Here is a 22,681-nt window from a genome sequence, read left to right as displayed (position 1 = left end):
AAAGCAAGTCACACAATTTTTTTTGATTTCCCAGTGCATGTAAAAGTTATGTTTATGGTATACCGTAGTCTATTAAGTGTGCAATAGCATTATGTCTAAACAATGTACATTCCTTAATTAAAAAATACTTGATTGCTAAAAAATGCGAACCATCGCCTGAAACTTCAGTGAGTTGTAATCTTCTTGCTGGTGCAGGGTCTTGCCTCCATGCTGATGGCTGTTGCCTGATCAGGGTCATGTTTGCTGAGGGCTGGGATGGCTGTGGCAATTTCTTAAAATAAGACCACAATGAAGTCTGCTACACTGATTGACTCTTCCTTTCACAAACAATTTCTCTGTAGTGTGCAATGCTATTTGATAGCATTTTACCCATAATAGAACATCTTGCAAAACTGGAGTTAATCTTCTGAAACCCTGCTGCTGCTTTATCAGCTAAGTCTATGTAGTATTCTAAATCCTGTGTTGTCATTTCAGCAATCTTCACCAGGAGTAGATTCCACCTCAAGAAATCACTTTCTTTGCTCATCCATAAGAATCAACTCCTAATCTATTAAAGCTTTACCATGAGATTGCAGCAATTCAGTTACCTCTTCAGGCTCCACTTCTAACTCTAGTTCTCTTGCTATTTCCATCACATTTGCTGTTCCTTCCTCCACTGAAGTCTTGAACCCCTCAATGTCATCCATGAGGGTTGGAATCAACTTCTTCCAAACCTCCTGTTCATGTTGATATTTTGACATCTTCCCATGAATCACAAATGTCCTTAATGGCATCTAGAATGGTGAATCCTTTCCAGAAGATTTTCAATTCACTTTGCCCAGATCCATCAGAGGAATCACTATCTTGCTCTGGATTAGGCTTGGGCTTAAGGGAATGCTGTGACTGGTGTAATCATCTATCCAGACCATTAAAACTTCCTTCACGTCAGCAATAAGGCTGTTTTGCTTTCTTATCATTCATGTGTTCACTGGAGGAGCACTTTTAATTTCCTTCAAGAACTTCTCCTTTGCATTCACAACTTGGCTAACTGGCCGAAGAAGCCTAGCTTTCAGCCTATCTCGGCTTTTGACATTCCTTCCTCACTGAGCTTAATCATTTCTACCTTTTGATTTAAAGTGAGTGACCTGTGACAGTTCCTTTCACTTGACCACTTAGAGGCTACTGTAGGGTTATTAATTGGCCTAATTTCAGTATTGTGACTCAGGGAATAGGGAGGCCCGAGGAGAGGGAGAGAGATGGGGAATGGCTGGAAGGGGAGGCAGTCAGAACACCCACAACATTTATTAAGTTCACTGTCTTATGTGGGTGTGGTTTGTGGTGCCTCAAAACAATTACAATACTAACATCAAAGATCACAGATCACCATAACAAGTGCACCAAGTCCCCTACCTACGAACTTTCAAGTTGTGAACTTTCAAAGATGCGAACGTATGTTCGAACGTCCAGTCACATAAATTAGTTCACCTGTCTGGTGTACATTGTCACATGCGTGCATCCTCTACTAGTGGTTGTGCTTTTGTGTACTTTACAGTACTGTATAGAGTACAGTAGTACAGTATCTTTATTTCAAGCCCACGATGTCCAGAAGCAAGTGTAAAAGCAGCAGTGATGTAGCTGGTACTACTGTACTTTTCAAGGCACTGTGCTGTAAGATTAAAAATGTTTTCTTTATTTTTTGTGTCTGTTTTTTATGTATTATTTGTGTGAAAAGTATAAACCTGTTACAATACAGTACTATACAGCCGATTGTGTTAGTTGGGTAGCTAGGCTAACTTTGCTGGACTTACGAACAAGTTGGACTTATGAACATGCTCTCGGAACAGAACTTGTTCATATGTAGGGGACTTACTGTATAATAATAATGAAAAAGTTTGAAGTATTGTGAGAGTTACCAAAATGTGACACAGAGACAGGAAGTGAGCAAATGCTGTTGGAAAAATGGCGCCAATAGACTTGCTTGACATAGAGTTGCACAAACTTCCATTTGTAAAAATCCCAATATCTGTTAAGTTTAATAAAGCAAAACACAGTAAAACAAGGTATACCCGTATCTGTTGAAGTTTGAGAATTTTGAGAACAAAGGAGAATTCTGGCAACTCTTTCTTTTTTTCTTTTTAAATTTATTTTATTTATTTATTTTTGGCTGTGTCGAGTCTTTGTTGCTGTGCATGGGCTTTCTCTAGTTGTAGCGAGCAGGGGCTACTCTTCATTGTGGTGCACAGGCTTCTCATTGCGGTGGCTTCTCTTGTTGCAGAGCACAGGCTCTAGGTGCACGGGGTTCAGTAGTTGTGGCATGTGGGCTCAGTAGTTGTGGCTCACAGGCTCTAGAGCGCAGGCTCAGTAGTTGTGGCGCACGGGTTTAGTTGCTCCGCGGCATGTAGGATCTTCCCGGACCAGGGCTCGAACCCGTGTCCCCTGCATTGGCAGGCGGATTCTCAACCACTGTGCCACCAGGGAAGCCCTGGCAACTCTTTCTTAAGTTAGCAGGTAGACTCTGTCCCATTTTAGGGTCAACAGAAATAGTTTCTTTACAGCAATTCCGTGCCCATCACCGATAGCTTTAGAGTTACAACCATTTACAGGATTTTTTGTACTTTCCTTCTCTTAAAGAAACAATAGCATCAGCTCTTTAAATATTACCACCCTTGATGAAATGGTACTTTTCAGGATGATTTTAGACCAGCAGAGTTGCTACTTGAAGAGGACAGGGCTCTATTTGGTAATAGTCCGGTGGCTCTGAGGCCAGCTTTGGATCAAACCTCTCAAGCTATGATTTACATCGCAGTCAATTCTAGAATAGTACAGATGTCAGCAATAATTTGCTCTTGCTTTTAAAGTCAGAAGGACAGATAATGCAAATCCTATAAAAAATAAGTAAGTTGTGATAATATTTCATAATATCTACTGGGGGGGGGAATCTATTCATTCAAGAAGTACATATTGAGAGCTTACTTATCATTGACACTCGTGATTGAATTGGCCTAAGTGTCTACATGAAAAATAAATAGAATACAAATACGTCAAGTTGAGCCATACCTGTCTCTATTATATTTCTTTTATAGAAATTCATGGAAATGGTATATTTTAGTTGACTTATTAAAATTGAGGGGGTAGGAATAGTCTTTAATCAGTGTCTGAAATGTGTACATTTTCTTGAAATTCATAGCTCACCATGATTAACTTCAAAATTGTGTTTCTGCTGAAAGAGTGACCAAAAGGCACCAGTTAAATGGCCTGACCAAAGTGCCACCTGGAACCAAATGCTGGGGGCGGTCATACTGTGAGTTTTAAATGCCTGGACCTTAAATCACACGTACTTTGTTCTAATTAGCACCATGGTTCTCAAGCCTGTTTGTACATTAGAATCACCTGGGAGCTTAAAAATGGTGTTACCCAGGCCCCACTCCCAGCCTTTCTGTCTCTGATTTAATTGGTCTGGTTGGGCCCTGGATATCAGTTTTTTTTTTTTTAACTTTAGTTTTTTTAGAACAGTTTTAGGCTCACAGCAATACTAGCAAGAGGTACAGAGATTTCCCATATGCCCCCTGCCCCCCACTCATACACAGCCTCCCGCATTATCAACAGCCCCCCCAGAGGGGTGCCTTTGTTACGATCACTGAACCTCCTCCCTATTTAGGGTTCACTGTTGGTGGTGTACATTCTGTGAGTTAGGACAATGGTATGATAATGTGTATCCACCATTATAGTGTCACACGAGTGTTTTTACTGGCTGACATCGGTAAGTTTTAAAAAGCTCTTCAAGTGATTCTAATGTGTAGCCGATCTGAAGACCAGAGTCATTCTAGAAAACTGCAGTGACCTTTCCCCCTTCTGTCCTCATCCCCCAGCCTCATCCTCCAATCCCATTACTGTTTACGGGATTGTTGCTACAACCTGGGTTTAGTCACAGCAAACTTACCATAGCTTTTTAAAGATAAATTTATTTATTTATTTATTTATTTTTGGCTGCGTTGGGTCTTCGTTGCTGCACGCGGGCTTTCTCTAGTTGCGGCGAGCAGGGACTACTCTTCATTGCAATGCGCAGGCTTCTCATTGCGGTGGCTTCTCTTGTTGCGGAGCACGGGCTCTAGGTGCGTGGGCTTCAGTAGTTGTGGCTCGTGGGCTCTAGAGCGCAGGCTCAGTAGTTGTGGCGCACGGGCTTAGTTGCTCCGCGGCATGTGGGATCTTCCCGGACCAGGGCTCGAACCCGTGACCCCTGCATTGGCAGGCGGATTCTTAACCACTGCACCACCAGGGAGGCCCCCAGCATTTTTTTTTTAGATGTAATTTTTATTTATCTAAAAAAAAAAAAAGATTTCTTTAGCACCTTTATTCTGAAGAGACTTAATTGCCATACTTAGAACTTCTAAACAGTGAACATTTGTCAAGTATCAAAATAGCAGAATGAGGGAGTTGGACTCCGGTGACGGGGAGGGGCTGGTGCATCGTCTCCTGTGGGTGCCAGTGGATGGGGGCTGCGCATCTCCCTGATTCTGGGCCCTGTTAACAGGTGACCTAGAAAGGCTTTTTTTGGGTGAATAAGCAATGGGCTTTGTACCCACAGGAGCGCACTTTACACCCCTCTGGAGCCTGCTCTCCACATGTCATCAAGTTTTGAGAGCCACCTCCCGTCCCATCATCATGCACCCATGTAATCGTTCTTCTCCAAGGGTGCTGGTTTTGTGCTTGGGCCCAGAGAGCCATGGCCCCTCTTGTCATCCCTGACTCGTGTCAGTGTGGGTGACTCCTGATGACTGAAGGACCGGGGACCCGGTCTGTGGATCATCCCTCCCTCCTTGGGTGGTCGGGTCTTCTCTAGCCCACCCACCAGAATAACATCAGGAATAAAGGAAATAGCGAAGGCAACTCAAGGCCGTGCCAAGCAACCCATTTCATCTCAGGTTAAAAAAAAAAAAAATGTGTTTGTATGTGTTTTGACTAGATTTAGGTAGAAAATAGGCCAGTGAGAGGAGCAGAACTTGGTTAAAATTTTTAGCCCAAAGTGAGATTTTAAAAAAAGATTTATTTCTGGATTTCAGTCCCTGGTGCCCATTTCTGTGAATAATCAACATTTGTTCTAATGTGAATAATAGCATGGAGCAAATTCAGCCCCCTGAGTTTCACTATTTCTTTCTTTCTTTTTTAAAAAATATTTATTTATTTACTTGGCTGCGTCGGGTCTTAGTTGCGGCGCGTGGGCTTAGTTGCTCTGCGGCATGTGGGATCTTAGTTCCCCGACCAGGGATCGAACCTGTGTCCCCTGCATTGGAAGGCGGATTCTTAACCACTGGATCACCAGGGAAGTCCCACGTTTCACTGTTTCAGGCAAGGGTTTTAGGCCTGCGAGGCATGTGCTGCTCACACCGTTGCAAGGGTAATGATGATAGAAACCACAATGATAGTAGTGACGGTTGACATTTATTGAACCCTCATGATGTGCCAGGCACTGTGATAAGGACTTCCCATGGGTTATCTCACTCTTAATCCTCATAAGCACTCTTGGAAGTAGGTTGAGAATTATCCCCATTTTACAGATGAGGAAATCGAGGCTCACAGAGCTCACAGGGTGAGTGAGTGGCAACGTCAGATTTTGAACAGAGCTGCATGACTCTGGGTGTTGACTCACTTGGCTGCCCTACAGTATGTGTGTTGGGAGCTGTCACTGGGGTACAGCGAGCCAGCACCATCACGCCACCCCTTGTCACTGGGCTGGGAGCTGTGGGGAGAGAGCCCTGAGCTGCTGCAGGGAACTGACCTCTTTTAGGCAGGGAAGTAGTCTGGGGCGGTGGAAAGCAGAACTTTCACCTGCTGGTAGGGTGCCAGTGCTCTCTGACAACCAGCTCCTGCAACCCCGTTACTAAGGTAACAAAAATCAGACAGTGGGGCAGCAGTGGGCTCTGCCACATGCCCTCCGTGCAGAAGAACCTTTGTTGGCTATTTCTGTAGCTCTGCCCTTCACCAGTCCCAGTGTTCATGCCCAGGGTGCCAACCACTGAGGGAAGCTGCCCTGGATGGGAACTGTTATCTCCACCCCCCATAATTTTTTTTTTTTAAAACAGATTAAAACAAACAAACAACATTATTTATTTATTTATTTTGGCTGTGCTGGGTCTTAGTTGTGGCACACGGGATCTTCGTTGCGGCATGCAGGATCTTTAGTTGCGGCATGCGGAGTTCTTAGTTGTAGCATGCGTGCGGGATCTAGTTCCCCGACCAGGGATCAAACCTGGGCCCCCTGCATTGGGAGCGTGGAGTCTTACCCACTGGACCACGAGGGAAGTCCCTCCACCCATGATTAACTGCTTTTAGGAATGAGGCAGGGTGTGTGAGTTATGTGTATGTGTGTGGGTAAGTACGTCCTTGTGGAGAGAGCATCCTTCTAGCCCATTCTCAGGAGGTCACGCTACATTATTTTTGTGATACTATCCTGAGTGTTATATCAGGTGCATCATCAGTCTCTCTACCCCAGCTCTCTATTGGGACCAACAGAAACCATTTATTAACTGGCAGGTTGCTTAAGCTCTCTGGGCCTCAGTTTCCTCATCTATAAAATGAGAATAATGTCTCATAGAGTTGTTGTGGGGACTAAAGAGTTAAAACATGCCTCGCTTTAGGACAGAACCGTGCATATAGAATCGGTGCTCAGTAAGTGTATGAGTTGCCTCTGGCTGCTTTAACAAATGACCACAAATTTAGTGGCTTATAACAACACAGATTTATTATTTTATATTTCTGGAGGTCAGAAGTCCAAGATGGATTTTACTGGGCTGGAAGCAAAGTCTACAAGGCTGCACCCTCTGGAGCCTCTAGGAAAGAATCAGTTTTCTTGCCTTTTTCAGCTTCTAGAGGCCACCCAGTTTCCTTGGCTTGTGGCCCCTTCCCCCGTTTCCACAGCCAACGGTGTAGCATCTTCCAGCCTCCCTCTGACTGTGACCCTACTTCTGTCGTCACCTCTCCTCTCGTCCTCTGCTTCCATCTTAAGAGGACCCTTGTGGTTACGTTGGACCCCCCACCCCCACCCCATGTAATCCAGGATAGCCTCGCCATCTCAAAATCCTTAACGTAATCACATCTGTGAAGTCCCCTTTGCCACATGGGGTGACAGATCCACAGGTTCCAGAGATTAGGATGTGGACATCTTGGTGGAGGGACATTATTTAGCCAACATAATTAGTGTTAGCTGTTTCTGTAAAATGAAACAGAACCAAACTGACTAGCTTGGGGATGGAATAAACAACAATTTGGTCAATATAGTTAACTGATACCATTGGGCACTTGATGTGTTAGCTCAGTCCTGCGTCAAGACCTTGGCGTTATCCACCCCCTCCCTGGAGCTTGTTTCCTTCCAGAGCTTTGGAGGGTCAGCGCCTTCTCATCCTTCAGGTGTCAGCTCAGATGTCACTGCACAGAGAAGCAGGCCCCTGATCCATTTCCTCTGCCATAGCACATCACCCCATTTCCTTCGTTGGCATCATCTGTAACCTTTTAGTTTGTGTGTCTGCCTGATGCATTCTGCGTGCCCTCTGAGAATGTCAGCTCCAGGAGGGCAGGGACCGTGTCTGTCTTGACCACTGCTCTTCCAGTGCCTGGAGCAGGGTAGGTGCACAGTACACATCCGTTTAGTGAGTAAGTGAATAAAGCCATATCAGCACAAATGCCGTGTGCTTAATGCCCACGCTCTCCTGTTGTGGTAGGTCCTTTTATTATCGTTCTACCTCCTAGAAATGGAAACAGAGGCTCAGGGAGGCTGAATCATTGCCTCAGGTCAACGGTGACTAAATTTACACTCAGGCTTTCCTGCTTCCAGAGTTCTTGGTCCTGTCCACCTCTCTGCCTCATGGCCTTGATGTTATTAGAAGCTGCTTGAGCCAGCTCTGTTGATGGCCAAGGATGCTGGCAGGTCTTGTGGTCTCTGCTGCAGTTTTTCTTTTTTTTTTTTTTTAATTTATTTTATTGAAGTATAGTTGATTTACAATGTTGTGTTAATTTCTGCTGTATGGCAAAGTGACTCAGTTACCCATATATATACATTCCTTTTCATATTCTTTTCCATTACGGTTTATCACAGGGTATTGAATATATTCCCCTGCTCTATACAGCAGGACCTTGTTGTTTATCCATTCTGTACATAATAGTTTGCATCTGCTAATCCCAAACTCTGCCGCAGTTTCTGAATGCAGCTTTTCAGGCCCACCCACCCGCCTCCTTGACGTTGGTTTTCTTCCATCCAGGTCTGTTGTGTCAAGTCTGGACTCCCCTGCCAAGACTAGCTCCATGGAAAAGAAACTTCTCATCAAAAGCAAAGAGCTGCAAGACTCCCAGGACAAGTGTCACAAGGTATTTATTTCCGCAGCTGGCCTCCCTCCTTGCTGCAGGAGCCTCCCGTCAATATATGCCAAGGGATCCGCCCGGGGCCGCCGCTGGCACCCAGCCACCTGATCCTTCCCGCGCTGAAGTCGCGCCTCCGGCAGCTCAGAGGGAGATGAATTCGGGCCTTGACGCTGCCGTAAATCCTTTAAATCTTAACCAGAGGAGGCCCTGGATATAAAGCGGCCAGTTCCTCAGCATGACCCAGCTAGATGTCTGCGTCTTCTGGCAGGTGGCGTGGGTCCTCACCTGTGGCCGAGATGCATCCCATCTGCTTTGAGTGATGCGAAGTCTCTCTTCCTAGTCTTTAAAAACTCCTGCTTATGTAACTGCGGCCACTGTGTTGATTTTGCTCAACGTCTCTTAACGCTCACTGTTTCTGCCCAGGGGCAGCTCTCTGGAAGCTCATAAGAGTCACTTCTTGCCTGGGACTCCTAAGAGTGCAGACGAATCCGTATCTCCTTGCCCTGTCCTGGATTTGTCCTCTAGATCTTTGCAAGGAGATGGGGGGGATCAAGATGGATTTGGGATAAAATTAAACTGACGTCTGCAAAAAAAACCAAACCAAACCCAAAAAAAGCAAACAGGTGAAAAAAATGGTGATTGTGGCTTCCTCGCTCACTGGGTTAGAGAAGTGACCGAGTGTGAACCCAGCCTTGCATGAGAGGAGTGACTTAGCATTGGTGACTGTCCTTACGAAGACCTGTGCGCTCCCAGGCGAAGAAACCATGGTATTTCCGTCCCAACCTTTTGGCGAGTTAGCGCCAGCCGGGACCACCAAGTGGTCTCGGAGGCGGCTTGAGATGCGATTGCTCCTGACGAAGCCCCCCTCGGGCCTTTTTAACGTGTCGCTGTGTTTATTTCAGATGGAGCAGGAAATGACCCGGTTACATCGGAGAGTGTCAGAGGTGGAGGCTGTGCTTAGTCAGAAGGAGGTGGAGCTGAAGGCCTCTGAGACTCAGAGATCCCTCCTGGAGCAGGACCTTGCTACCTACATCACAGAGTGCAGTGTGAGCCTTCCCCCCAAAGCCCCCTTCCCTCGGAGCGGGCGCTTCCCGTCGTGTGTGTCTCATCCTGTTTCATGACAGCATCATGAGGCACATCACAGCCAGGGGCAGAGAGGAGAGAGAGGGAGGACGCACGAGCAAGACCTGTGATGTGCAGAGTAGCGGGAGCCGGGCGTGAGGGCCCAGAGGCATGAGATCAGGCTCAGAAAGTCCAGGGAGGAGCCTGGAGACGGGCATAGACGGCGTTGCAGAGGGTCTCAGCGTCTCCCATCCCAACCTCTCTGCTCCACCTCGTGTCCAGCACAATCAGCCTCAGGAACCAAGCTCCCAAATAAGTGCAAGAAAATGTATTTTGAATCTGTCCCAAATCAATATTCCATTGCCTAGAACCAGCGTAGCAACAAGAAAACTCAGCCTTTAAAACCCAGACCCTCTGTCATTTTTTACCATGCGACTTTTTTTTTTTTCTTTCCTTCACAAGAGTGGACTGTCTTCTCCATTGTCTCGTTAAAAATTTTCATTCAGGTGTTTTTTAATGTACAGTCTTAACAAGTTGAATCACACATTTTTCAAGTGTTTTTTTCACAAGGGAGAGGAAATCTATAGAACGTGGCTGATTAAGAATAACTGCTATGTTTCCATTCCAGATTTGGCCTCCTTTCAGTGGTGGGTGAAGTTATTCAGCTTTGTATTTCAGATCTATATTTCAGTGTCACTGAAGCATTGAGGGAACCTTTTGGATGAAAGGTGTCCAGGAAACGTAAGCCAGGAGGTGGAAATAGTTTGCTTGGAGTCTTAAATGGCACCTGGGCAGAGAATGAAGTCATTGCTACTTTGAAAGAGGGATATATACTTGACAGTCCTCGAATAACTGCTATTCCAGAAAAGACTTTGTAGCCACCCCAATGATGGTTTCATGGCTAAGGGGTCTTATTAGTTTTTGGTCCTGAACATACAAGTAAGTATCTGCTAGGGCAGGTAGGAAACAGGTGGATGCAGTTTCAGGCTGGATCCATAAGGTCACAAGGTTTGAGATGATGTTTCTTGAACCAAGGGGTTTTACAGGATGAAACCTGGAATCAGCGACTCACCGGAAGTTGTCGACTTTGGTCCGTCACCTGAAACCATCTCGGTGTCTCCGAAGCAGCCTGCAGCTCCCTTAATGAATCTTTTCAAACAGAGCAGGATCCACAGGACAACCCTATTAAAATTTTGCTTTCCGCAGAGCTTAAAGCGAAGTTTGGAGCAAGCACGGATGGAGGTGTCCCAGGAGGACGACAAAGCACTGCAGCTTCTCCACGATATCAGAGAGCAGAGCCGGAAGCTCCAAGAAATCAAAGAGCAGGTATGGCTCCCTGCCCGGGAGCAGGGCACCAACCCGGACCTCTCATTTCAGGAGAGGCGTGTTTGAGGGACAGAGAGAGGGAAGGGGGGGCGGTGAGGAGAGAGAGTTATGTAGGTCATTTGGAACTTTTAGATTCCCCATGATTTATATAAATGGCAGAGTCCTTGTTCTATCTAGCTCCTTGTGACGTCTGGGCCCCATGATGGCTACTCTTTTCAATCGAAGGTGTAGGTTTAGAGCAGGGGTGGGCAAACTGCAGCCTGTGGGCAAGAATCTGGCCAACCACCTGTTTTTCATGACCACAAGCTAAGAATGGTTTTTGCATTTTTAACCGGGGGAAAAAATTCAAAAGAAGAAGAGTATTTCATATGGAATTCAAATTTCAGTGTTTATAAATAAAGTTTTATTGGAACACAGCACACCCATTCATTCAGGTACTGCCCATGGCTGCTGATCATGCTACAATGGCAGAGGTGAGTAGTTGTGACAGAGACCACATGGCCTGCAAAACTGAAATTGCTTCCTATCTAGCTTTTTACCGAAAGAGTTTGCCAACCTCTGCTTTAGACCATTAAAAAAAAAAAAAAATTAATGTTTTCATAGCTTTTCAGATGCACTTTAAGTTTTTGAGACAAGCCAGGGTACTTCACAGTCTTACTTATCTAAAGACTTATCCTAGGAGAAGAGTTTGAGCAGTTAAAGCCGAGTCAGAATTGACACGGCAAATCTGACTACAGAAAGCCCTCCCCTGTGTGTTCAGAAAAGAGAATCCAGACCTTTAAAAAGCCTACTCTCTTTTTTTACCCCCTCTATTTCTAAAAGGATTTTCTTTCTAGATGGTTCATTTTTATTTCACTTCACTGTTTCCTTTTTAGCATGGATTTTTTTTTTGTCCTTTGAAGAAACCGTAAATAGAAACTTTAATGAAGAGAATGCAGTGAGCAATCAGAGAGCTGAATTATCAGCTGCCAGGCAACTCTCATTCACTTCAGAAAATCTAGTGGAAACAGTGATGGAAATGAACATTTTTGTCTCTGGGTAACGCGCACTTAGCCATCTGGGTGGTGCTAATGCAAGAAACTCCGGCAAATAATTTGATTCATTAGCTGTTCTTTACAGAAAGAATTCCTGTTTTGGATGTTTTGTTGGCATCATCTCATTATCACCTTAATACTTTTTAAATCATTGGTCAATATCCTCTTGCTTGATAAAAGTGTTCTGAATAAACGTGCATAGGAAATGGTGCAAATTGGTTGTCAGGTTTCTGAACAACAACACTAACTTAGAGATTTTGAAGGTCACACCTGCAGTTTGAAAAAATCTGCTTTGACAGTTGACTCATTGCCCCTTTTATCAACACAGTTTTTCATCCTAAAAGTTTCAAGAGGTAGGATTCTTTTTCTCCCATTAGTTCAGTGTGGTTGGGAATTTGCTTTTGGTGACATCCTGGAGAAATGAAAGCTGTGCTTGGCCACCAGAGGGAGCAGCTGGTGTCTGTGAAATTCCATAGAAACAGAATTATCAGGACACTTTGAAAAGGTATATGCTGGTGGTTGAGTTCAAAGAAATGTCCTTTGTGATTCATACCACAGTTGGCATCCATGTGGAATTTTCGATTTAATGACTGCTAAGCGTTCCATTTTGGGGGGGAGAAAACTTCTTCGTTTCAGATTTTATTTCTCATCGGAAGAAGGATTTATTAAAATGACTCTCGGTAAGTTTGGTGAGAGCAGGATGTTTGCAATCCAGGAAAAAGCATTTAATACTTTCAGCAAACTCCTAGTATTTGGTTTGCAGCCTGTCAATTCCTCCCAGGTTTGCCATTTATTCCGCGCTCTTCCTCTCAAAGCCAATTTCTGTACCGCTGTTTATTTAATTTAAATATGTTGCTTCTGCTTAGCGACCCCCAATGGAGCACTTGAATTTGGTTTAAAATAAAAACACCTAGGGAATTCCCTGGCGGTTCAGTGGTTAGGACTCTGCGTTCCCACGGCACGGGGCACGGGTTCGATTCCTGGTCGGGGAACTAAGATCCCACGTGGAGTGGCCAAAAATTAAATAAATAAATAAAAACACCTAAGCGTCTCACGTGATGGTTAGATTCATGCTCCATCAGTAGCAATTGCTGATTCCGTCCCACCCCGCCCCCGCCCCCCTCCACCCCCGACCCCAGGAAGGGAGACAGAAGTTCAGGTAACACAGAAGGCGTTTGGGTTTCAGAATTTCTGATTGAATAGGACCATGTCTTCCTTCCCATAAAATTCTGAACCTCCATTCCAAAGAATGACTCGAGGCAGGACCCAAAAGTTGTCCATGGTTCCCCATTCCGATCCTGTTCAACTCTGACCCACAGTTCAGCCCATGCTGAGATACATACAGCTGCCTCTCAGCTGTCCTTGGGAACTGACCTGATTATCTTCTCTCAGAGTTTTTCTGAAGCAGGGATTTGGTCAGCTGTTGGATGTATAGGATTTCCTTTAAGTATCCAACAGAGTAACAGTGGCTCAATAAATGAGGTGGAATTTTGTTTGATGCTTGTAGCAGGCTGGGTGCCCCCAGAGCTCAGATTGCTGACAGAGATGTTGCCTGATTCTTGCCTTCCTCCCCCTGGGCGCTGACAGCTCAGGAAAGAGAGATGTTGGGGGGGACAGCGCTCTGTCCTCACTCTTGACAAAACACAGAAATTACGTTCCCTTCTTGCCGACATAAGTTTAAGTCAGACAAGGGAGCTCAAGGATAAAAGATGGCCAAGAGTGCCTCCTACCTCTTTGCTTCCTGCACAGCTTGGTATTTGTGCCTGTGGGTACTTTGGATTTTTTAAAACTTTAAAATCAGAAGGAAAAAAATGAGTTTTAGGTAGAAGAAACGGGTTTCATAGGTAATGTTTTTGTCTTTATATGAATGCTATTGTAAAATAGAATTATATATATATATATATATATATATATATTTTTTTTTTTTTTTTTTTTTTTTTTTTAATGGCGGAAGGGATCCAGGAAGGCACAATACCCAGAGCTATGAAAGTCATAATAAGTCATGACACAGCCCTGGCCGAGGGGTCTAGAAAAACCCCAAGTAGAGAGTGTACTATTTCACATCATCGGCTCACGTTCCATTCTGTGAGTTGAGATAATTGTTCAGTAGGTTATAAAGACCTTTGCTTATATAACCCAGCACCACCCACTTAGTGGGCATCGTCCAGAAAACCTGGCGCCCCATGACTTGTAGGATTGACCTTCAATAACAATACAGTCGGCCCTCCGTATCCACGGGTTCCATATCTGCGATTTCAACCAACTGTGGATCGGATTTGGTTCTGGAACCACTCTCCTGTGGATACCGAGGGACGACTGTATGCTTTTGGATGGGAGGGAGTGAAATGAGACCATGCTCCATTGTGTGCTCGTTTTTTCTGCTTTCCGCTGTACCAATAATACAGAGAGACGTGCTTACGTGAAAACTATCCATTTTCATAAGGACATCACCTCCCCTTTAGTGTGCACTGGGGGGATTGCCTGTTACAAAGGATGAAAGGTTTACTTTATATTCTGTTACTAAAAAAAGAAAGAAAAGAAAAGACATTTTATTGGTTAAAAGCGTAACCTTGCTCACTTGATCCCTCTTCAGTTATTTCTTGGGGGAACGGATCTTAGAGATGATCACTGTACATTGCGAAGGTCAGAGACAGTCTTAATTCTTTATTCTTTTCATTTTATATCCGCCACCTTGGATTGGATAAACTGCTCATTCATAATCCTTATATGTATAAGCTTTGCTTTTGCTAACAGAGAATATTTTCATACTTTGCCCCAAAGTTTTCAAAACCATTGCCCATTTCTTCTGGTAAATCAGTTTTGGAAAACCTTGATGCAGATGTCCTGTTTTGATTTTAGAAGTTCAATTTGGAAAAGGTTGGGCTGTTGGGATTACTTTAAAGGCTTTTGCTCGAGGGAACAAGATAATTCTTTCTTCAGAGTCTTTCTCACAAGTTACTTTGATCAGAGCCAGTATTTCCTGACTCTTCCAAATTTCAGGGTGACTTGCCTCTCAAGAGCAACATTAGGTTTATCATGCAGTTTGGGGCCCAGAAAAATTAATGGTGAGAAACTGACATGATGAGTTTCACCTTCCAAGATTCTCTCCACTGAGATTTCCGATTATCCGCTTGTGCCATCTGAAAGGTTAATTTTAAAACTAGTACCATATCTAATTGTGTTAGGCGCACATAACTTCTAAAGGACAAATCTGTATAAATGATTACCCTTGGAGGAAAGCTACGCATAAGCAGATTATCCTGGTTGTTTAAAGTACATCCCTTTCAGCTCTCCTGTGTTACAAAGGTCTTAAGGTTCTGCACTTCTTGTACGATATTATTTGCTCAAAGGATCTTATTGTGTATAGGCACATTTGTTCCAAATGGTGTTACTAGTGATTCATGATCTAGATGAAAACAGTTTAAAGATTTAATATTCTTTTCCCCCTCCTCGTCCTCCACACACCTTGCCCTTATCCCCATCTTTCCACTCACCTTTTCTCTAGGTCCATTCTCTCCGATCTCTCTTCACTGTGTCTTCCCTCTGTGCTCTGTGTTTTTCCATCTTCACCTCCCATCTTTCCTTTCAGGAGTTCCAAAATTCACCTTCCTTCCATTGCCTACTCTTTAGGAGTACCAGGCTCAAGTGGAAGAAATGAGGTTAATGATGAATCAGTTGGAAGAGGACCTGGTTTCGGCCAGAAGACGGAGTGATCTCTATGAATCGGAGCTCAGAGAGTCTCGGCTGGCCGCCGAAGAGTTCAAGCGGAAAGCAACAGAATGTCAGCATAAATTGATGAAGGTAGCCAGCTCCCTGCTGGGGAGGGTGTTTTGGGGGTAGAATCATGGATGATCTTAGCAATAATAAAGGGAATCCTAGCTTCATGAGTGTACGTTTGGGAAATAATGGAGTGCCCTGCAAAGCCTCCTGGTCTTGGTTAGAGAAGATACTTAGTTTTTTTAATCATCATCCTCATTATTTTGGCCACAGAGACCAAGAAAGCCTGTAGTGTTGTCTTATAAGACTTTTAGGTTCTTGAGATTTTCCAATATGTTGTATCTTTTAAATTACAGGCTAAAGATCAAGGGAAGCCTGAAGTGGGAGAATATGCCAAACTGGAGAAGGTATTTTCCATTATTGGTATCGTGATTTTGGGTAGACAGCCTCTTAAGTGTTGCTCTCCGTGGCCTGTCACTGGTTAAGAATACACTTGCGATGAATAGAGAACTGTCTTCTGGGTTTATTTTGATGGTCGGTCTCTGGATGACCATGTTTAGCTTCAGCTATGTTTCTAAAAGGGTTAGAAGACACCTCATTTTTTGTTGTCAGGCCCGCTCACAGTTAAACACAAACCCAGATACTCAGTAAGACACATGGGAAAATTCTTACTGTTTTAGGGTACCGGCGACTTTGATTCTCTTTTTTTGCCATCTGTATTTGTGTTGCTGGTTCTAGAGAAATAGTCCACATGGAGGTTTGCACTGAGACATTCAAAGGTTTCTCTGATAGGCTACTGTTCTTCCTCTCCATCAGTAGGTATTGGAAAACAAAACAAAAAGACCCCAACAGAAACCTCAAGAAAATAGGACTGCAGTAAATGTAGCAAGACCTTAATGCCAATTTGCCTTTTTTGCTTTATTTCCTGGGATTTTAATCACAGATCAATGCTGAGCAGCAGCTCAAAATTCAGGAGCTCCAAGAGAAGCTGGAAAAGGTAAGCCTGAGGTGATGTTTTGGGGAACTTACCCCCCATTTCCAAATACTTCTTGTTTTGTCCTGGAGCACAAGAGATCAAAGAAAGAGAATTAGTCACCCAGCACCGAGGAAAATGAAGGGGGAGTGAGCTATTACCTGAAAATACAAGAGTTCTGAATATGCTTTCTCCTTTTGAGACATGTCAAGCAGTGTTTGTTTAAAAAACAAACAAAAAAACCAAGCTCTGTGAGACTCTCAAGTCAAAGCTCTAATTGTACTACAGCAGAACCCAAGAGGCTCTCTCGTCTCCCTTCAGGGGACCGGGTCCCCATCTTGCACGGGAGAAGCCTATGTTGTTCATGACCCAGACAGCTTTCAATCAGAGACTGTCGGCAGTCTTCCTGTGCTTTGGGAGCCTGGAGGGACCAGTAGTCCTCAGGCGGTTGGGGATGGGCTGTGGGTTTGGTTTATGGCATTGGGCACAGTGTGTGCAAATGGCCTTTCCTTTAGGTGAACACGGGAAACACTAAAGAAAGGACCAGGTTGAATGTGGCCTTTCATGTCAAGAACGTTTGTGAATGTGTTTAAAAGAGTTCCTTCTTTTTGTGTTATTAAAAACATATAACATTAAATTGTGTTATTAAAAACATATAACATTACATTTACTGTCTTAATTGTTTTGAGTGTCCAGTTCCTTAGTGTCAGATATATTCACATTGTGAGATAGATCTTGAGAACTTTGTCATCTCACAAAACTTAAACTCTCTACCTGCTAAATGCTAATCTCCCTACCCCCACCCTTGGTAACCACCTTTCTCCTTCCCTCCTTCCCTCCTTCCTCTCTCTCTCTCTCTCTCTCTCCCTCCCTCTCTCTCCCTCCCTCTCTCTCCCTCCCTCTCTCTCCCTCCCCCTCCCTTCCTTCCTTCCTTTTCATTCTATTTATTTTATTGAAGTGTAGTTGACTTACAGTGTCATGTTACTTTCTGCTGTACAGCAAAGTGACTCAGTTATACATATATATACATTCTTTTCCATATTCTTTTCCATTATGTTTTATCACAGGATATTGAATATAGTTCCCTGTGCTATACAGTAGGGCCTTGTTTATCCATCCTATATATCATAGTTTGCATCTGCTCATCTACTTTGCTTGTGTGATTTTGACTGCTTTAGGTACTTCCTGTGGATAGAATCATACAGTATTTGTCCTTTTGTGACTGGCTCATTTTGCTCAGCACAATGTCTTCGAGGTTCATCCGTGTTACAGCATGTGACAGGATCTCCTTTTCAGAGGCTGCATAGTATTCCTTGGCCTGGATATTCCACATTTTCTGCATCCATTCATCTGTCCCCTTCCTACTTATTCTTGAGCTCACTACTGAAAGCCTCTACTGCCCTCTTTCAGCTAGAAATTTGTGTGAGGATTCATATCTCCTAGAACTCTGCTCTCCAGTAGAAGTGGGAAGCAACCCACACATGTCAGCCTCAGAAGTAATTTTAAGTTTTCTAGTAGCCACATTAAAAAAGGGAAAAAAGGTAAAATCCTCTGAATGATATAGTTTTCTTAATCCATTATATACAAAACATTGCAGCATGTAGTGATATTAAAACATGTACACTGCTTCAGTTTTTAAATAAATTAAACTTAAGTAAAATTTAAAATTAATTTCCCAGTCACAGCAACCATGTTTCAAGTGCTCACCGGGCACACGTGGGGAGCAGCTCCCACGTTGGACAGTGCTGGTCTCGAAGTTGGAGTTCCTTTGCCGTTTTCACTTTTTAAAACTATAATCTCAAGCAAATGAGTGTGAGGTTGTTGGTTTCTTATACTCAGATCTTTACTGTGATGCTGGAAGAGCTGCAGTATAGTTAAGACCCAAATAAAAATTAACTTCAAAAGGGTTCGCTGTTTTTTCTTTAAACATGAATTTGCGAGTCACCACGAACAGTGTGGTGGTTATGCCCTTTGATAGGTATTTATTTGAGAAAAATAGTTTATAGTTTTTATCTTGTTTTCTTGTAAAAGTAGTACAAATTCCCCTTAGGAAAATCAGCAAATGAGATGATTAAATAGGGAGACAATTAACAGTCCGGGGTAAATACATTAATACCTGGGCAGATGAACCCGAGACCTTTTTGTTTGCATTTATTATGTTATATTGAATCTAAGATGCTAATGATTGTCTGATACCCCATTATCTTCTGTACCCCAAGAAAGAAAAAAACACCATCAATTTTAATTGTAGATGCATTCCAAATTCAGTGATGTTAAAAAAAATATGTAAGTGCACCTTAGGACAGACGAAACACAGAATAAAATGAAACGTTTATATGTTTTGAAAAATGGATAAAAATATCCATTCAGTGTGACCCGATTTTTTTTCCTGTTTAGGAGATGGTCCCCATCTTTTTCCGTGGATAAATTGGGCCATCTCTCCCCCGTTCCTTCTCCTTTCAGGCCGTGAAAGCCAGCACAGAGGCCACCGAGCTGCTGCAGAACATCCGCCAGGCGAAGGAGCGGGCCGAGCGCGAGCTGGAGAAGCTGCACAGCCGCGAGGACTCTTCCGAAGGCATCAGGAAGAAGCTGGTGGAAGCCGAGGTGAGCAGGGAACCTCCAGCTCCCGGGTCCCGAGGTGCCTGGCCTCCGGCTGTGCAGGGAAAGAAACCTCGGGACCACCCTGTCTCTGCTCCTGTTCGTCCAAACTGCTTTCCCTTCCGCCAATCCCTTTGAAACCCGAGAGGCTCGGGACCATTTTCCCCAAAGGGGAGAAGGATTTGTCACAGTAGCTCTGAGTAGAAAGATGTTCTGATAAAACTTTTCCTTCCTATTTGTTTTCCTCTGACCCGTTCACCCGTGTGGGAGGATTCACGTTTATCTAGATGAACTGTGATGCCATCCCTGAGGTTTCCTTTTTCTTCCCTCTGTACCCTTGCTTTTCCTCACCTTTTCCCCCACGGTGTTAGTAATATATTAATTTTCGAGGCTTCAGCTGTGACCTGTGTGTGTTGATAACTCCCAGATCTATATTTTTGGGCCTCTTCTCTCTGTCCAATTCTTTGTTGTTGTTGTTGTTGTTGAAACCAATTATATAATTATACAGGAAACACACGAGTGTCTTCTCATTGTGAAAAACATAGAACTGAACAATATAGAATAAAAAGGGACGTCTCCCCTTTGCTGCCCTCCGCCTCCCCTGACGCCTGGGTGATGGGTCCATGGAACGGATGTGTCATAGTCGATTTAACCACCCCCCTGTCCTGGCCTGCTTCTCCCTGTCGCGGTGCTGGCGTTGAACCTACTTGCCTACGTCTCTTTGGGGCCAGCCTCACCCACGATCCAGGAAGTATTTCCCACTGCTCCCCTGACATCTTGACTGGGTGTCTGAACAGTGCCTCCGATCTAGAATGAACTCAGTATCTTCCCCAACAAGCTGGGTTGCCTTCTCAGTCTTCCTCGCACCGGTCAGGGCCCCCATTCATCCATCTGGTCACCCGAGGCTTGACACCTTGACATCATCTGCTGCTTCTCCCTGGGCCCTGCCATTCCGAGAGTCCCTCAGCCCTGTAAATACACCCACACTGTCTCCGCCGTCCACCCTCTGCTGGCCATTTCTGCAGGCCTCCCCACAGTGTAGGCCCTCTTCCTCTTAGCTGGGTGAATGTAGTAATCTCTCGGCTTTCTGCTTCCAGGCTCACCTTCCTCCCATCTAGCTCAAACGGGGTCAGACTCGTGGACCTCAAACTCCAGGCTCATCAGCACCCCTTGCCCCATCCCAAACCTTTCAGGGCTTCCCTACATCTTAGGTGCATGAGACTCTCAGCCATTTGACCCACACATGCTTCCCTTTCCCGTTTCCTCCTGCTCCTCCACTATTACACCTTATGCAGTAGCCCCTCTACGCTCCACCTGGGGCCTACGCCGGCTCTCGGCCACCTCCGCACTGCTGCTGCTGCGCCTTTTGTGAAAGGCCTTCCCCCCTCCCCTCCGGCCCTCTCCCCTCCAGCCTCCCGCATCCCGGCCCGCTCCACGGTGTCCACATCCCCTCACCTGCTCAGTTCAAAGCCCTCCCTTCTGCCTGCACCCTCCCGCAGCCCTCTGTACCTGTTTGCTTCACGGCCCTGGCCCTCTTAACCCATATCGTGTTTATTTGTGTTTATCTTACCTCTTCCAAGGGCAGGCATTCTGTCAGCTTCCTCTCGGTATTTTCCACGATGCCTAGTGTGGTACTTTGCAGATAGTAGGTGCTTGGTAAATATTTGAATGAATGAATGCACTCTTGTAACCTGCACAAGCGAGTACTCCTCGGATCACAGAACTGTGTTTTCCTCACCGTGGCTTCGGGTGCCTGAGACTTCTCTTCCCGCCTCGAGCATACGCTTCCCGAGGACCCCCTCCCTCGGCGCAGGCGTCGTGCCCGTAGCGGTTACCCCATTAAAACTCTCTGATTGATTCACGATCTACAGGAACGCCGCCACTCTCTGGAGAACAAGGTAAAGAGGCTAGAGACCATGGAGCGTAGAGAAAACAGACTGAAGGATGGCATCCAGACAAAGTCCCAACAGATCCAGCAGATGGCTGATAAAATTCTGGTGAGCAGGAACCAAAGTTGACAAGTTCGAAGATAACAGGTTAGAGGTTGTAGAGGGAAGGGGGTCAAAAGAAGAACCAACCACCGTCACAGGGGAGGTTATCACCAAGCAGGTGAATTAAGAGGAAGTGGTTTTAGTGGACGCCACGTCAGAGACTAGCACGAATAACCACAGGCTGGACATTTCAGCACTGGTAACAGATCCATCAGTATGATTTTTTTTGCTCTGTTTGCTACTGCCTGACTTTTAAAAACGCGAACGTGCACACGCTGTCATTTCCGATACATTTTTACAGGAGCATTTACGTACTTCTATCAGCAGAGTTTTGTATGGCCATTAAAGTTGCAAATGCCCATTTGAAAAAGGTGTAGGGATTCAGGGCTTTAAGACCGACACCCAGATTCTTGCTTTTGCAGAGGAAACAAATTAGTCACGCAGATTTTTTCAGAGTAGTATTTGTCATGGATCCGTGTTCACCCACTCGCTTTCCCTGCTCCAGTTGGTGGCTATTATTATTATTATTTTCACTTTCCTTAGAGGTAGCAGATCGTTTTTTAGGTTTGTAATCACGATGATTCTGTTTTCGGCTCTGATGACCAAATTAACTTGATCAAGGAAGGCTTGGGTGGTGCTTGCCGACGTGTCAAAGTTTTGCTCTTGCCAGGGTGAAAGGCAGGTGAACCTTTAAAGGACTCTCCTTGGATTTCAGTCCCCAAACCAAGAATTTGATGCCACTTTGGGGAGCCTGTTTGTAGCCCTTGCCTCCCTGCCCCCAGGACTGACTCTGGAGTAGTCGGGCGTTCCTCTGCACCAGAAAGAGACAAGGTGGTGAGCGGGGTGCTTCCCACCTCCCTCTCTCTGTCTCTCCCTCTGCATCACTTCTGGGAAACAAGTCATCAGCAACTATATGAACTCAAGAATGACCGACTTATAGGCCTATATACTTGATACCAAAAAAAAAAAAAAAAAAGAAAACCCAACCCTTCAAAACGTTACATTTCTGTTTGTCTATATTCATGAGCGTGTGGGCACTCTTGAACACACAGGTGAAAAGAGAAACCGGTTAAATTGTTTTGCTCTGACACACAGTCTTTATAGATAACGTCTACACACAAAGGCAAATGTGATTGTCAGTCTACCCTTTCTGTTCTCTCGTTCCATCATCCAAGTATCTCTTGGCGATTGTCAAATGTGTGAATTTTACCGTGAGTCAAATGAATTCCCACGGAGATTCCACCACCGCTACCCCCTTGCTTGGTGCAAACGACGTGGTTAAGTCTTGTGGTTGCAAAGTGTTTCTCTGTTTAATGGTGATGTGTTCATTCATTCATTCAACAAATATTTAATGAGCTTCTACTATGTGCCAGGCACTGTTCTAGGAGCTGGGAATAGAGCAACGAACAGTACTGTTTGCATAACAGGACTGAAGAATCTGATCCAACACGTGTAGAGAAGATAACGTTTTAAAAAATGACAACAACAACAAAAAATGCCGAACTGTCAAGAAGTCAGGTTTTAGAATGTCCGCTTTTCCAAGGTTCACTTGCCAGTTAAAATGTGGGAGTGTAGAGTTCTGCATTCCTGGATTATATGTTGTAAACTCCCATGCATATGTAGACCGGAAATTTGGTCTTAAGGTTGTC

The 22,681-nt window shown here is 44.6% G+C and overlaps 1 protein-coding gene across 2 annotated transcripts in view; it reads left to right on the top strand.

The window, feature by feature from the left end:
- CIT (citron rho-interacting serine/threonine kinase) overlaps window positions 1-22,681 on the top strand; it is a 168,353-nt gene that overhangs the window by 76,701 nt on the left and 68,971 nt on the right. The window contains exons 10-17 of one of the 2 annotated variants that reach the window (XM_061170159.1): window positions 8,232-8,337; window positions 9,234-9,377; window positions 10,600-10,719; window positions 15,384-15,554; window positions 15,827-15,877; window positions 16,414-16,467; window positions 18,907-19,047; window positions 20,913-21,038. In XM_061170159.1, coding sequence (XP_061026142.1) covers window positions 8,232-8,337; window positions 9,234-9,377; window positions 10,600-10,719; window positions 15,384-15,554; window positions 15,827-15,877; window positions 16,414-16,467; window positions 18,907-19,047; window positions 20,913-21,038 — 913 coding nt within the window. The remainder of the gene's footprint in view (window positions 1-8,231; window positions 8,338-9,233; window positions 9,378-10,599; window positions 10,720-15,383; window positions 15,555-15,826; window positions 15,878-16,413; window positions 16,468-18,906; window positions 19,048-20,912; window positions 21,039-22,681) is intronic. The other variant, XM_061170160.1, reaches the window with a different exon arrangement.

Source organism: Eubalaena glacialis, chromosome 15 (genome assembly GCF_028564815.1).
Source record: "Eubalaena glacialis isolate mEubGla1 chromosome 15, mEubGla1.1.hap2.+ XY, whole genome shotgun sequence".
Lineage (NCBI taxonomy): Eukaryota > Metazoa > Chordata > Mammalia > Artiodactyla > Balaenidae > Eubalaena > Eubalaena glacialis.
This window is presented reverse-complemented; position numbering and strand designations above follow the sequence as displayed.